Source organism: Chiloscyllium plagiosum, chromosome 36, assembly GCF_004010195.1.
Source record: "Chiloscyllium plagiosum isolate BGI_BamShark_2017 chromosome 36, ASM401019v2, whole genome shotgun sequence".
Lineage (NCBI taxonomy): Eukaryota > Metazoa > Chordata > Chondrichthyes > Orectolobiformes > Hemiscylliidae > Chiloscyllium > Chiloscyllium plagiosum.
Genome location: NC_057745.1, coordinates 35,477,115 through 35,491,884, shown reverse-complemented (window position 1 = coordinate 35,491,884; position 14,770 = coordinate 35,477,115). Strand labels below are relative to the sequence as shown.

The following is a 14,770-nucleotide window of genomic DNA, read 5'->3' as shown; positions in this document are numbered from 1 at the left end:
CCTATCACCCTCACCTTATCACCCTCACCTTAACCTCCTTCCACTTATCGCATTTCCAATGCCCCTCCCCCAAGTCCCTCCTCCCTACCTTTTATCTTAGCCTGCTGGACACACTTTCCTCATTCCTGAAGAAGTCTCATGCCCAAAACGTCGATTCTCCTGCTCCTTGGATGCTGCCTGACCTGCTGCGCTTTTCCAGCAACACATTTTCAGCTCTGATTAATCCAGAGACCCAGGTAATTTTCTGGGGACCTGGGATCAAATCCTGCCATGGCATTTATTGAATTTGAATTCAATAAATATCTGGAATTAAGAGTCTAAAGATAACTATGAAACCATTGTCGATTGTTGGAAAAAATCCATCTGGTTCACTAATGTCCTTCAGGGAAGGAAATTTGCTATCCTTATCTGGTCTGGCCTAGATGTGGCTTCAGACCAGCAGTGATGTGCTTGACACTTAATTCCCCTCTGGGCAATTAGGAATTAGATTAGATTAGACTCCCTACAGTGTGGAAACAGGCCTTTCGGCCCAACAAGTCCACACCGACCCTCCAAAGAGTAACCCACCCCCCCCTCTGACTAATACACCTAACACTATGGGCAATGTAGCATGGCCAATTCACCTGACCTGCACATTTTTGGACTGTGGGAGGAAACCGGAGCACCCGGAGGAAGCCCACACAGACACGGGGAGAATGTGCAAACTCCACACAGACAGTCGCCCAAGGCTGAAATCGAACCTGGGACCCTGGCGCTGTGTGGCAGCAATGCTAACCACTGAGCCACCGTGCCACCCCCATGGGTAATAAAAGGTAGCCTAGCCAGTAATGCCAACATCTCATGAGTATATAGAAACCAATCCTCTCACCTTGCTGACATATCAGTGCTAATATCATATCCTCTTCTCTTGCCTCGAGGGAAACCCAGTAAGAAAATATTAGTTGGAAATTAATGTGTACAGTAACCTTTTGTATGTCACTTTATTGAATGGCTTTTGAAATCCAAATACAATAATCAATTGGTTCCCCTTAATCCATTCTAAATGTTACATTCTCAGGGAACTTTTTAAAATTCATTTGTGCGATGTGGGTGTTGCTGGCTGGGCCAGCACTTTTTGCCCATCCTGAGATACCCTTGAGAAGGTGATGGTGAGCTGTCTTCTTGAACTGCTGCAGTCCACCTGCTGTGGGTTGACCCATAATGCCATTAGGGAGGGAATTCCAGAATGTTGACCCAGGGACAGTGAAGGAGTACACACTGCTGCTACTGAGGATTGGTGGTTAAAGGAGCATCCATGCTCGTGGGTGTAGTGTCAATCAATCAAGCTACCACTACTGAATATGTCAAACATGGTTTCAAAACCATGGACAGGAGCAAGTGAAAGCTCCACCTTAGAATAACTCATTGAGCCTTACATAAACAGAAAGAGGCTATTTGGACCATCATACCTGGCTGATCTATCCAGTTAGTTTCACTTCCTCCGCTCTTCCCGATAACCCTTGAAATTTCCCTCTTTTCAAGTATTGATGCTATTCCCTTTTGGACGTTATGATTTATATCTGCTTCACCACTTTCTTAAATTGTGTATTTTCAAATACAGCAACTCACTGTGTAATCATTCTCCTCATCTCATTTCTAGTCTCCTGTTATCAATCTTCCTGTCAATGGAAACAATTGCGCTACTCCAGGAAAACCCTCAATTTTACACATTTCTGTTACAGTACCTCTTATTCTTACTCTGTCCAAGCATCATGTTTAATGTCAAACTAAGGAACGTGGCCCTGAGAATGCAAGAAACTCACTCTCAACTCCCACTGAACCAGAGTTCTCCTGAATAACCCATTGATGATAGTCACTGGTGGTCTCCTATCTTCGAGCCAGTTCTGTATCCAAATGGCTAGTTCTTTCTGTATTCCATCTGAACTAACCTTGCTAACCAGTCTACCTTGCCAAACATCTTAATGATGAAGTCCATATAGATCACTTCCATCACTCTGCCTTCTTTGTTACTTCTTTGTTACTTCTTCAAAGAAACTCCTAGGCCAACATTGCCTATCCCTAACTGCCTCACCGAGTGGCTTGCTAGGCCATTCCAGAAGGCATTTAAGAGCAAACCACATCCTGTGGGTCTGGAATCATGTGCAAGTCACACCAGGTAAGGATGGCTTCCCTCAGGATGCCTTCCTTAAAGGACAGCGATTAAAACAATTGGTGGCTGGTTTAAAGTCACAAGTGAAAATAGCTTTATATTTAAATTGCAGATTTCATTAATTCACTTTAAATTCCTAGGATATCTGGTCGGCATGGATAAGTTGGACCGAAGGGTCTGTTTCCATGCTGTGCATCTCTATGACTCTATAAATCTAATTGCAGCTGCCAGAACATCAGCCTGGACCTTTGGATTGCTCATCTAGAAAGACCAGGGTGCCACTCTATCTGCTGCATCAAACTGAAACAAGATGCTGAAAATTGATATTTCAGATAAAATGTGTTTTGTTTTTACCAGACGGTTCCAGACTGAAGGGCAGAGGCGACAGTCAATGCTTTGTTGATGTTCCTGGTGAACACTCCTGCTGTCAGTCCAAATTCACTGTTGTTGGCTCTTCTAATGACCTCCTCGGTGTTTTTAAACTTCAGTATCACTTGCACTGGACCAAAAATCTGTGAAATATGAGAGATTTAGGTGACATCTATTTAATTGCCAAGTTGATATTGTCAGTTACTACTCTGAAATGACGGTACCTCCTCCTTTGCAATGCGCATGTTGTCTGTCACCTCTGAGAACACTGTCGGCTGAATGTAATGACCTACATCTCCAATGGCACAGCCACCAGCGTCCAGCTTGGCTCCTTCTTTCTTGCCACTCTCTATTAGTTCCATGATTTTGTCAAAGTGAACTTGGTCTATCTATGTTGAGAGAAATGAGAGAAGTGGTGAGAGATGTTAACTTGACAGTAGACTTGCACAAGCAGGCCTCATCTAGTTTTATGCTGGCAACTGCAGCTTTAACCACAGCTTATCAGGAGTGTTCCACTTAATTATATCTGTCAGAAAGGGAGGGAATACCAAGTGAGGAGATGTATCTCATATTCATACACTGACTGTCCAACATGATGGAACAGCCCCCAGCCACGACAGGTGTCATTCCTTCATACCTGATCTGAAGGTTCAGAGAGCCTGCTGAAAGGTTTAAGTGGTTGAAAATCTGATCTACTGTAGCTCCCTTAACTTTTCAGTAGGTCTGTCTCCTTCTATGGTCCCACTTAGCTATGGATATGATTCATTGGAAACATGTCAAAGGAAGCTCCATCTTATTCAGCAATCAAACATATAACACGTAGACTACTTGTATCACAACAATGCTTCAAGTAATTACAATGTTCCAGTTAAGATATCAGAATCTGAGCACAAAGCTGTATCTTATTGTTGGTTTCAGTCTCTTGCCCTAGGCAGCTTCATCTGGAGACATGACTTCACTCCCAGCCCCCTATTGAGTTTCGTGGATAGTACAAAACCTTTCACAAGCAGGAACTTTCAGGGTGTGGTCACATATTACCAGCTACTTTCCATTGCCATCACTCTGTGTTGGGTGCCCACAGTATTATTGAGAAGCTCAGTATGCGCTAACTTGTTTCAGGAGTTAAAATAATTGCCAATTAATTTATTCATTGCTACCTGCAGTAGAATATTGCAAACTTATTTTGTTTATTGAGAATCACAGAATTCTCTTATGAAGGGTTTTACTTTTTAATTTACTCTCACCTCATGTTAAATGGGAATTAAATGCTTTGTCCTCCAAAGTTGCAAAAGCTGCTATATTTACTCAGTGTGTTTTATGTGTTACAATATTGAACAGAGTTAAAGAACAGGGGGCCCATGCAGTCATTTGGGCTCTGCTGACGCCTCAGCTAATTATATGGGCATATGATTGAAAAATGTACAGCTAATTATATGAGCATATGATTGAAAAAGTATAAAAATGATAAATTCTGATCCCTGTATGTACATGTTTACATATGTATGGCATGACCAACTGTACAGACCATCAAATTATTTTATGAATAAAGTATATTTTTGAAATAAAAAACAAGAGTTAACAATAAGCAAATATCTGCAATAATGTTACTGAGTCACCCATTGGTCATTCTACACAGACATTGTATGGGTCATTGTGGCATTGAGAAGTGGGAACAACCGTTTGGATTTTCAGTGGGATGAAGGAGACAGACAGGACAGAGTAGGCTTTCTGTCTCTCTTGTGCTGATGCCTGAGAGCTCAAGTGAAATCTCAGAGCTTCCATTTTAAAAAATACTGTATATCTTATATAACAATGTCACCATTCCCCTCAGCTTTGACAACTCTTCTCCTCTGTCAAAGAGCTGACCATTGTAATCGGATGTTTATTCTATTTCCTTTTCAGTTTTATTCTTAAATGGTAATAACATTATTCCATGATCTGAATAAATCTTGGTGAGATTACAGTGATGTTCCTTTGCCTCCTATTGCTCGGTGGGTTCTGGAGCAGCAGCAGCATCTTCAGAGGCAATGTGTCTACAGATTTGGCTGGCCTGTGAAGCCTAGAGCACTTATACATGGAATGAGCCCCTTGTCATTGCATGTCATGGGCCAGTGTAGCCCAGAGCAGGTCTCTGGCAGTGGTATGGCATGGGCTACGAAACTCAGAGCTGGACTTCAGTGGTGCATGGCATGGCTGGGGGATGCCTGTAGCAGGACTCTGGTGGCTGCATGGTGTGGGCTGGTGAAGCCCAGAGTGTGATTGTAGCAATGGAGAAGGAAAAGTTGGACTCTCTTTAAGTTATCTTTCTTTATTTTATTTTTAAGTTACTGTAAACTTTAAGGGCACTCAAATGGTCATTGGATGAAAATGGAATTGTGTAGGTTAGATGGGCTTCAGATTGGTTCCACAGGTTGGCGCAAAATCGAGGGCCGAAGGGCCTGTACTGCGCTGTAATGTTCTATGTTTCAATGGCAACTATGCGTGGTGATGGTGCACACTTTTCACTGTATTGAAGATTGAATACATGTGACTATAGATGATTTTATAATTTTTAGTTGCTCACATTCCCAAATCAGTCCGCACTCTACTTGTGCTCAAATCATATTTTAAAGTCCATCACAAAAACTAAACTTTGCAGATGGTGGAAATCCAAAACAAACAGAACATATTGGAAATACACAGCAGCTTGTGCAGCACCTGTGGGGAAAAATGTTCAATGTCATGACGAGCTAGGAGACAGTCAAGCAAAATGAACTGTTTTCGTTGACAAAAGGCTTAAGAACAGAGAATGAAGTGTTAAGGTGATTGACCAAACAAAAATAAAGGTGATATGTAGAAACAGTTGTGGAATATACTGCCTGAGAGGCTGGTGGAGATAGGTTCACTTGAGTTTTCAAAAGGAAATTGGGAAAAAAACTTGAAGAGAAAATACTTGCAAGGCTCAAGAAAGGGTGGGGTACAATCGTTGATCTGTTCTTGGTATCTATCAGAATCTTAAAGCTTGGTCAAGGTCTGCTCAGGTCTAGTGTCTAGTCAGTCTCTGCTTTACTTTGTGTTTCTATTTCCTGGGATCCCTACTTGTATCAATATATATTAATGAGCTGGATTTTGGTGTGCAAGAGACCATTTCAAAATTTGCAGATGACATGAAACTTGGAAGAATTGTAAACTGTAAGGAGGACAATGTAGAACTCTAAAATAATATAAACAAGTTGGTGAAGTGGCCAGATCGATGGCAGATAGCAGAGAAATGTGACTGTTGCATTTTGCTTGGAAGAGCGTTGAAACACAACATAAAATAGGGGGTATAAATCTAAAAGGGGTACAGGAGCAGAGGGACTTGGATGTATATCTGCACAGATCATTGAAAGTGTTAGGATGGGTAGAGAGAGCAGTAAGTAAAGCATACAATATTCTCGGCTTTATTAATGGGGGCATAGGGTACAAGTGCAAGAACATGATGTTGAACTTGTATAAGACACTTGTTAGATCTCAGTTGGAGTATCGTATACAATTGTGGATATACCACATTATAGTAAAGAAGTGAATGCATTGCAGAGAATGCAGAAGTGATTTACAGGAATGGTTCCAGAAATGAAAAGTTTCACTTATGGAGGTAGATTGAGGGAGTTGGGGCTGTTCTACTTGGAGAAAGGAAGACTAAGCAGAGAATTATAGAGGTTTTCAAAATAACGACTGTGTTGGATAGAGTAGATAGAGAGAAACTATATTTTAAAAGGAAAAGAAGAATGAGAGTAAATAGATCTAAAATAATTTGCAAAAGGCGCACATGTGATGGAAGACAAATCTTGTTTTACACAGTGAGTAGTTAGAGAATAGAATGTGCTGCCTTGAAGTGTGGTGGCAGCAGATTCAGTTCAGTTGAAACTCTGAAGAAGGTATTAAATGATTATTTGTAGAGTTTTCTCAAAGTGAAAGATAAATGCCATATTCACAAGGACTGTGCAGTGGTCATTTTATTGATACTGGCATGGGCAGACGAATCTGCAGCTGTCAGATTGGTAAGGATGAGGTCAAGCATGTTTCTCCCTCTTGGTGCTTCCTTCACTACCTGCCACAGACCCAGTCCAGCAGGATATCCCTTAGGATCCAAGCAGCTTGATCAGTACTGCTGCTGGTGAGCCACTCTTGGTAGTAGACATTGATATCTCCCACCCAGAGTACATTTTGCACCCTGAAGGAACATATATTCACCAGCAGGGAGAGGACAGTCCATGGTAATTAGCAGGATGTTTGCTTGCCAGATTTAACCTAATGCCATGAGACTTCACAGTATCCAGAGTAATGTTAAGGACTCCCAGAGTACTCTTTCTTGATACACTTTAACCACATCTCCTGGGTCTGTCCTGCCAGTGGGACAGGACAGGTGTCTGGGACATTGTCTGTAAGATATGACTCTGGGAGTATGACTATGTCAGGCTATTGCTTGACTAGTCAGTGAGATAGCTCTCCCCATTTTGGCACTAGCCTCCAGATGTAAGGAGGACTTTAAATGTTTCTGCCACTGTCTATTCCTTTGCCAAGGTCAATGCCAGGTGGCCAGTCCAGTTTCATTTCTTGCTTGAGATTTTGTAGCAATTGATACAACTGAGTTGCTCGCTAGGCCATTTGAGAGGACTCTTAAGAGTCACCTACATTGCTATGGATATGGAGTCAGATGTAGCCCAGACCAGGCTCAGAGGTATGGAGACTCTTCACTGCACCACAAAACTTATTTTTTAATTCCTGGTAAGAAGCAGATTGTTCCCAGAAAGAGAATAAATTATCCCATGTAAGTAAATCAATACCAAGGTGAGAGGGGAGGGTGCCCTAAAAGACATTAGTAAACCACATGGGCTTTTACAACAATAAGCAATGGTTTCATAATCATCAGTATATTCTTAATTCCAGATATTTTACTGAATTCAAATGCCACCATTTGCAAGGACCAAATTTGAACCCAGGTCCCCAGAGCATTAGCTAAGTCCAGTGATAATACCACTAAGCCATTGCCTCCCCTGTACATTTTATTGACAGAGTGTGGATGAGGCAATAAACATTGAGATTGATTTAAGCTAATGCTCATACATGGAGGAAAAAATAGAGCATTATGGGTGCAGGGTACTCAAAGGTCCTTGGAGGTATGAACACAAATATTGACCCACTGGGTCATATAGCCTGTTTCTAATATGCTGAGGATTATAGCTGAGACTGGCTCAATTTAATCCAAACCTATAAACTTGGAGTACAGTTCAACCCAGTGACAGGGAACTATCACCAATAGCCTGTAAAAGGATTGAACATTTTTTAATACATACTGTTTCCATTTATTTCACAGGCCCCTCCCACTAATGTTATGTGTAACTTTTGTCATTATTTAATCCACACCTGTAGTAAGAATGCATTTACTAATTGTTAGGATTTATTTCCTTTGCGTGAAGTTCATATCAGAAATTTCGATGAATGACAGCTGATCCAAAGAAAACATCCCACACAGTAACATTCCATTAGTAACACAATGCTAGACAAATAGATCTATTGTGTTGTGTTAGCAATGACACACACTATAATCTTAATTTAATAATATCTAAAAGATGTCAGCATGATCTTATTATTTCATAATGAACTCAAACAAGTTTGTGATGATGTAAAGATCTTGATTTGGCAGAAGAGGCAGATAAGAAGTCAGATAATTGTGGAATGAGTGAATTTTCTCATCAAATGATTAATTACCCATCTTTGAAGGCTGTCGTACTTATGATGGTTTTTGAGTTTCATCATTCACACATGGCTTAACCTTGTAATTTCCGAGGACAATACACACCTCTCCGCTCGGAAAGCAGGATGTCCCTACAGCCTGGGATTGGGAGTTAGACCACTGAGGTTACATTTTGCCAAATCTTTGATCCAAATATATTTAAAATCTGAATGACTAATCACCTCCCACACCCTCTGAATGTGAGTACAGTAGACCCCCGCCCCTCACCTTGAGATTTATTTCCCCATCATGGGCTAATTTATTCTCCTTCTGGGAACAATCCACCTCATGCCTGGCATTTAAAAAGAAGAGGTCTTGTGCTGCAGTGGGGAATGACCCTATCTCTGAGTCTGACGCTTTGGATTCAAGTCCCACTCCAGGCTATATTTTTAATGCAGCCGACAGATTAAGTATCAAATGGTAAATCTTTTCAGCACACACCAATGGCAGGCAGAAAGAGCGGCAGAAATTCCTGGTCAGCCAAGTGCTGGAACGTTAACTGATTAGATTCCCTCCAGTGTGGAAACAGGCCATTTAGCCCAACAAGTCCACACCGACCCTCCGGAGAGTAACCCACCCAGACCCATTCCCCGACGTTTACCTCTGACAAATGCACCTAACACTGCGGGCAATTTAGCATGGCCAATTCACCTGACCTGCACATCTTTGGGCTATAGGAGGAAACAGGAGCACCCGGAGGAAACCCACACTGACACGGGGAGAATGTGCAAACCACACAGACAGTCACTGCGGCAGGAATTGAACCCTGGTCCCTAGCGATGTGAGACAGCAGTGTTAACCACTAAGCCACCATGCCACAATTTGAATTTGTACCATCGACATTCCAAGAATGCTAACTACAACATGCATGTAAAAGTGTAAGTTGCCACAGTAACTTGGACACCCTGATTGAGCTGTAACATAAGCGGCCTGTGATTGATCTAGCTCTCCCCAACACCTAATCACAATTTACCCCTTCCTCTGCTCCCAAACGGGTTACCAGGATTTGAACTGTTAAATACATTTAATTAAAAGAACTATGTTGGAAAAGTGTAAAATGGACTCAGTATCTTCAGCTTGAAACTAAAGATGTCGATGTGCCAGTGTTGGACTGGGGTAGACAAGTTCAGAAATCACACAACACCAGGTCCAACAGGCTTATTTGAAATCACCAGCTTTCAAAGCACTTCCCCTTTGTCAAGTAAAGTGCAGCAAAGCATGCAGGTACAGAATTTATAGGCAGAGAGATCAATAGGCAGAGAGATTAAAAGATCATACAAATGGTGTGAATGGAATGTCGATAAACTGAATGATAAGTCTCTGCAGGTGATCAAAAGTGTCAGATGGTGTGGTAAACCTGACACTTTTGATCACCTGCAGAAACTTATCATTCAGCTTTTTGACATTCTATTCACACCATTTGTATGATCTTTTAACCTCTCTGCCTATTGATCTCTCTGCTATAAATTTTGTACCTGTATGCTTTGCTGCACTTCACCTGACAAAGGGGCAGCACTCGAAAGCTTACAATTTCAAAAAGACCTGTTAGACTATAACCAGGTGTTGTGTGACTTCTGACCTTGAAAAATAAAAAAGGAAGCAACCTGAGGATGTCTCGCAGTGCTTTACAGCCAATGAGGTACGTCTGAAATATAGCCGTTTTCCAGTGTACGAAATCCAGCAGCAAATTTATGCACTGGAAACTCCTAGAAGCAGCAATGTGATTTCATTTTCATGATATCATTGAAAGATGAATTTGGTCGGACGTTACAGACAGCTCCCCTGCTCTACCATGGCACCTTTGCCATTCAGCTGAAACAGCTGCCAAGCTCACCTTCTCATCTGAAAGATGGCACCTTTTACAGTGCAATACTCCTTCAGTGTGTCAGTTTAGATTTTTCATGCTCAATTTTCTCAACTTAAACCCACAACCTCCACCTCAAAGGCAACACGCTACCAATTGACCCACAGCCAACACAGTGTAGAATCAGAAATAAAACCACAAGGGCAGACACAAAAAAAACCCCATAGAATTAACCAGCACCCAAAATGTAAATCCTTCCTTCAGGTTTCCCATGAAGGTTTATGTCGATGATCTAATCATTTTGTCCTAAAATGTCTTTTCAAATGCTGCTGATTTTATCTTACCTGAGGTCCTTGTTCAGTTTGTGGATCGAAAGGATTACCCACCACTCGCTTTTTGACCCACTCCACACTGCGGCGAATGAACTCCTCGTAAATTGGTTCCTCAACAAAAACCCGAGCAGCAGCAGTGCAGCACTGGCCTTGGTTAAAGAAAGCTCCTTGTGAGGCACAGTCAACTGCCAAGGTCACTGGGCAAAAGAGAAACAGTCTGCTTAGCAATATCCCCTGTTAGTGTTTGACTTGAAAACACCAAGACCAACAATTTCCTCAGACTTCTCCTCTTGTGTTGATGAAAGTGCGATGGAAATGCTGTTTCCGTGTAACTCCAGCACAGTTATAAAGGCACAGCACCAGCAACTCTGAGAAAATTTCCAGTTCAGAGAGGTGTTTCACACTGACAAATATCAATTATTCTTCAGGCCTCTCCTTTCATGCACAGCTTTGACCCTTAGTCTTTTGGTTCAAATATAAAGGCACAGCACCAGCAACTCTGAGAAAATTTCCAGTTCAGAGAGGTGTTTCACACTGACAAATATCAATTATTCTTCAGGCCCTCCTTTCATGCACAGCTTTGACCCTTAGTCTTTTGGTTCAAACACTAATGGGGTAGGACCCCATTTTGTAATCTCTCACTCATGAATATGACCTTCTCAGTTATGATACAGCCTTAAGCTTTCTATTCCATTATTCATAGGGATATAGATTTAGAACCATGTTTAGGCCATTCAGCAAGGTCTTGTGGTGTTAAATCCATTTTCCTGTTTGCAACCCCCTCTTCAAATACCTTTAACCACCTTGTTCAATAAGGCACCTATTTAACTCAGTCAATGATCCAACTTTCACTGATTTCTGGGGAAGAAAACTGTTTGAATTAACAGCCCTCAGAGTAAAACATTCTGCTTGTCTCCCTCTCAAGACAAAACATTTTCCTAGCACCAACCCTGTCCAATCCCTGCAGAATTTTACATATTTCAATAGTTCACATCTCATTCTTAAATGCAATCAGTATAAATGTGTCAACTCTTGGCCAGAAAGCAGATTCAGGCTCTGCCATTGTTCAGTTTTGGGTTTCTTACTTTAGGAAGGATATGGTGATAGAGAAGGATGGAAATACTGAAATAATCTCAGGCTGACAGGCTTTAGGGATGAGAAGAAACCAAGGAAACAAGATCCTCAATGTGGAGCAGAGTTGTAACAAAAGGTTCTAACAAGGGGATTCAATGTATATAAAGTGATTTGATGAGAGAGGGCAGGAAAATTATTGGCATCGGGTTGGGCCGAAGGGCCTGTTTCTACACTGTAATCTAATCTAATCTAATCAAAAAAAAAGGTTCTAACAAGGGGATTCAATGTATATAAAGTGATTTGATGAGAGAGGGCAGGAAAATTATTGGCATCGGTTAGTGAGTCAATGATTTAGGATTATTGTCAAAAATAAATGGAGGAAGTGGCATGAAAAATCAGAGGATCCAAGCATGAAGTACATGGCCAGAAACAATGGAAGTAGAATCAATAGCAAATTGTATTTAGAAGTACAGAGAGAGAGGAGGAGATTGGGATTGAGAGGATTGTTTTATTAGATTAGATTACATTACAGTGTGGAAACAGGCCCTTTGGCCCAACAAGTCCACACTGATCCTCCAAAGAGAAACCCACCCTGACCCATTCCCCTACATTTACCCCTTCACCTAACACTACGGGCAATTTAGCATGGCCAATTCACCTAACCTGCACATTTTTGGACTGTGGGAGGAAACCGGAGCACCCGGAGGAAACCCACGCAGACACGAAGAGAATGTGCAAACTCCACACAGACAGTCGCCTGAGGCGGGAATTGAACCCGAGTCTAACCATTGTGCCACTGTGTCACCCACATTTGTTTCAGCCAATCCACCCAAACATGCACACCCCTGAACACTATGGGTAATTTAGCACAGCCAATTCACCCTAACCTGCACATCCCTGAACACTATGGGTAATTTAGCACGGCCAATCCACCCTAACCCTATTACACTGGTACAGAATCAGAAACACCATAGTTCTCATTGTAATCTTAAATGGGTTTCAAATACAAAACATCCCATGTTTAAAATCATATAATTTGAAAGAAAAATGAGAAAACAAGTTGCCAGAATGTTACAAAGATTGAACAAGACCAGCCAGCAACTGACAGAAACACTATAGCAACAACAGTACAGTAAAATACTATCCTGGTCCAACTAGAACCCTGAATGGAATCTTCTACCATTAAATTATCAGAGTGAGTTCAGCTCAGTTCTAAGGCTAGGTTCTGCACTGACTGTAAGGATGCCTGCCCGGGCTTCCCATGGGGGTGAGGGCACAGGGGGGCATCTTTGATTGGGAAATGTCACCAGTATTCCCTAATCGCCCTGAACCTGAACATTTTGTTGATTACTCATTGCTTCTGGGTGTGCAATTTCTGCAAATGGTCACTATCCTGATGTGGGAAGAAATTGTTGATCCAATAGTTCTCAGAACTCCCTCCCACTTTGAAGCCTGCTCAGTGGCATTGGGAAAAGTCTGAAATGGTTGCAGCACAAAAGGAGATCATTCAAGCATGCCAATTCTCTGTTAGTCCCCAATCCCTTGCCTTTTCACTTGGATCTAAACCATTCAAGATATTGAAAAAGAAAAGGTTTTCTTTCTATTGTTGTGGTTTTTTATGTCAGTGGAGTCAGTGTTCCAGGCTTTCACCCATGAGAACAGCTTCTTTGCCTATGCTACTGAGGAGAAAGTGAGGGCTGCAGATGCTGGAGATCAGAGCTGAAAATGTGTTGCTGGAAAAGCGCAGCAGGTCAGGCAGCATCCAAGGAACAGGAGAATCGACGTCCCTCAATACCACAGATAGTGCTTCCTCAGTACCTCAGAAAGTGCTCCCTCAATACCTCAGGTAGCTATGCTACTGAGCCCCATCATTGAACATCTCAATCAAATCTATCCTAATCTTCTCTACAGAAATCCAGCCTAGCTTCCCTATCTATCTACATAACTGAAGATCTCACTGATTCTAAGTAAAGATAATCTTCTAAAGAATGATTTTTAATTTTGGGCGGCACAGTGGTTAGCACTGCTACCTCACAGCGCCAGAGACCCAGGTTCAATTCCTGCCTCAGGCGACTGACTGTGTGGAGTTTGCACATTCTCCCCGTGTTTGCGTGAGTTTCCTCCAGGTGCACCAGTTTCCTTCCACAGTCCAAAAATGTGCAGGTCAGGTGAATTGGCCATGTTCAATTGCCCGTAGTGTTAGGTGAAGTGGTAAATGTAGGGGAATGGGTCTGGGTGGGTTGTGCTTCGGCAGGTCAGTGTGGACTGTTTCCACACTGTAAGTAATCTAAGCTAATCTAAATTTATCTGGATTTACACAATTCTGAGGGGGAGAACGTTTTCCTCTGTAACATCTCTAAAATTCAGAAAGATGTAGTTGTAAAGCTAACAAGAGTTGTTCTTACAGTCAGAGTCAGCAAACACAATGCAAGGATTCTTCCCACCAAGCTCTAGGGTGACTCTCTTCAGGTTACTCTTCGAGGCAGCTTCAGTTATTGACTTTCCAACCTGTCAACACAGCAGCACAGACGGATTCAGAGAATGATTCAGAGAACTCAATTCTGACTCAATGTATCAACTTATCAGATTTGAAAGTGAGTAATATTTATACTGACTTTCAAATGCATTTTTCCCCAGTTAATCCAAAGAATTAATGAGACAAAATGTGACACTGTATTGCATTATTATTCTCTCTGTATATCGTCCAGCACACAGTGCCTTGCCCAAATAAATCGTCTAATTGGAACCATTACAAAAGGACTTAGAATTTGATCTGGATTTAAAATTTCCCCACCAGTAGGTTTTGGGGATGAGAATTGGGGGATGCTTGTTAAATTTAATACATGGGCTGCCTGCCATCTGCCCATCTGTCTCTTCACCCACCCAATTTTTAACGCAGACAATCTAGTAGCTTGTGTAACTCAGCCACAATAAGTAATTCAGAAAAAATATAGCAGATGGACTTTAGTGTGGAGAAGTAAGGAGTTATCCATCAGAGTTTGAGAAAAAGAAACTATAATGTCATCTTAGAGGTTAAAACGTTGGAGGACCAGAGAACTATAGTTGCGGGTGAGGTGCCAGATGACTGAAGGTTGGCTAATGTGGTGCCACTGTTTAAGAAAGGTGGTAAGGACAAACCAGGGAACTATAGACCAATGAGCCTGACCTCGGTGGTGGGCAAGTTGTTGGAGCGAATCCTGAGGGACAGGATGTACATGTATTTGGAAAGACAAGGACTGATTAGAGATAGTCAACACGGCTTTGTGCATGGGAAATCATGTCTC

General features: G+C 41.9%; 1 protein-coding gene across 3 annotated transcripts in view; it reads right to left on the bottom strand.

Moving 5' to 3' along the window:
• aldh1a3 (aldehyde dehydrogenase 1 family, member A3) overlaps window positions 1–14,770 on the bottom strand; it is a 171,456-nt gene that overhangs the window by 23,280 nt on the left and 133,406 nt on the right. For all 3 annotated transcript variants that reach the window (XM_043677666.1, XM_043677665.1, XM_043677667.1), the window contains 4 exons: window positions 13,892–13,994; window positions 10,425–10,609; window positions 2,743–2,907; window positions 2,504–2,661 (listed from right to left, as the gene is read on the bottom strand). In XM_043677666.1, the coding sequence (XP_043533601.1) occupies window positions 2,504–2,661; window positions 2,743–2,907; window positions 10,425–10,609; window positions 13,892–13,994 (611 nt within the window). The remainder of the gene's footprint in view (window positions 1–2,503; window positions 2,662–2,742; window positions 2,908–10,424; window positions 10,610–13,891; window positions 13,995–14,770) is intronic.